Below are 1,681 nucleotides of genomic sequence, written 5' to 3' on the forward strand. Positions count from 1 at the left end.
GCCGCGGCTCCGCGCTGCCCGGTTCGGGCGGTGCCGGTTTTTGGGGCGAATACGGGAAGTGCGACCTTCCGCTGCGCACCATCGCCTCTCTGCTGGCCGGGCTGCGCCAGGCGGGGCCGTTCGCTGCCGCGTACTGGACGGGTGACATCCCGGCTCACGACGTGTGGCAGCAGCGCCGTGAGGACCAGCTGCTGGCGTTGCGCACCGTCAGCGCGCTGCTGCGCCGCCAGCTGGGAGCGCTGCGCGTCTTCCCGGCCGTGGGCAACCACGAGGCCACCCCCGTCAACGCCTTCCCTCCGCCCTACGTGCACGGCAACCAGTCGGCTGCGTGGCTCTACGATGCCATGGCCGAGGCCTGGCAGGACTGGCTGCCCCCCGCGGCGCTGAAGACCCTCCGGTGGGTGCCGGCTTGGCGCTGGGGGGGCTCGGGGCGCTGCGTGCTGTGGGCACGGTGCAGCCCCACAGCCGGTGCTGACAGCAGGACCGACCGTGTGGTGGTGATGGGGTGGGGGGCGATGGTGTCAAACTGCACCGGGGGAGGTTCGGGTTGGAAATTAGGGAAAAGTTCTTCTTTAAAGAGTCGTAGAATCATAGAATCACAAGTTGGGAAGGACCGACAAGATAATCTGGTCCAAATGGAACAGGCTGCGCAGGGAGGTGGTGGGGTCACCGTCCCTGGAGGTGTTCCAGCACTGTGGGGATGTGGCACTGAGGAACGCGGGGGGCACGGTGGGGTGGGCTGGAGTTGGGCTTGGAGATCTTGGAGGGCTTTTCCAGCCTTCCCGGTTCTGTGATTCTCTGACCCTTCGTTCCCTCCAGAGCTGCTGGGTTCTACACGGCACAGGTGTGGCCGGGGCTGCGCCTCGTTTCCCTCAACATGAACTTCTGCTCCCAGGCCAATTTCTGGCTTCTCATCAACTCCACTGACCCCGCGGGGCAGCTGCAGTGGCTCGTGGGGGTGCTGGAGGCTGCCGAGCGTGACGGTGAGAAGGTGAGGGTCGGTGGGATGGGGGGTTCCCAAAGTCCCGTGCCCACTGTCAGCGCCGTCCCAACTGCTCTCACAGGTGCACATCATTGGGCACATCCCCCCAGCGCACTGCCTGCGGAGCTGGAGCTGGAACTACTACCGCATCGTCAACAGGTTGGCCCTGGGGGCACCGGGCTGCCTGCCAGCCTCTCCAGTGGGGGGATGGTAGCAGGGACAGCCCGGCACAGCCGCGCTCATTGCACCGCTCTGCACACAGGTTTGAGGGCACCATTGCCGCCCAGTTCTTTGGGCACACGCACGTGGATGAGTTCGAGATGTTCTACGATGAGGAGACGCTGACCCGCCCCGTGTCCGTGGCTTTCGTGGCTCCCAGCGTCACCACCTACATCAACCTCAACCCCGGTGAGCCCTCAGTCCAAGGCTGCTGCATCCCCTCCTGGTGGTGGCCCCAAGCCCCAAACACTGCAGTGGAGCCGTAGGGCGGTTGGGGTGGAAGGGTCCTCGAAGTTCACAGAACCAGAATTGGTGGGTTGGATGGGACCTTACAGATCATAGAACGCTTTGAGTTGGTAAAGCCCTTGAAGATCACAGAAGTCCAGAATGGTTGAGATGGAAGGGGTCCCAGAGCCCCCAGCTCCACCCCTGCTGCAGGCTGGGTGCCCCCCAGCTCAGGCTGCCCAGGGCCCATCCGTG

The 1,681-nt window shown here is 64.7% G+C and overlaps 1 protein-coding gene across 1 annotated transcript; it reads left to right on the top strand.

Annotated features, from left to right (window-relative positions):
* Positions 1-5: 5 nt before the first annotated feature.
* Positions 6-1,482, top strand: SMPD1 (sphingomyelin phosphodiesterase 1; the record flags this gene model as incomplete). Its single annotated transcript, XM_010727877.1, has 4 exons — positions 6-397; positions 820-991; positions 1,065-1,141; positions 1,245-1,482. Coding segments are annotated over 4 exons (864 nt in total), but the record flags the coding sequence as incomplete, so codon positions are not given.
* Between the last annotated feature and the right edge of the window lie 199 nt (positions 1,483-1,681).

Source organism: Meleagris gallopavo, unplaced genomic scaffold, assembly GCF_000146605.3.
Source record: "Meleagris gallopavo isolate NT-WF06-2002-E0010 breed Aviagen turkey brand Nicholas breeding stock unplaced genomic scaffold, Turkey_5.1 ChrUn_random_7180001949222, whole genome shotgun sequence".
Lineage (NCBI taxonomy): Eukaryota > Metazoa > Chordata > Aves > Galliformes > Phasianidae > Meleagris > Meleagris gallopavo.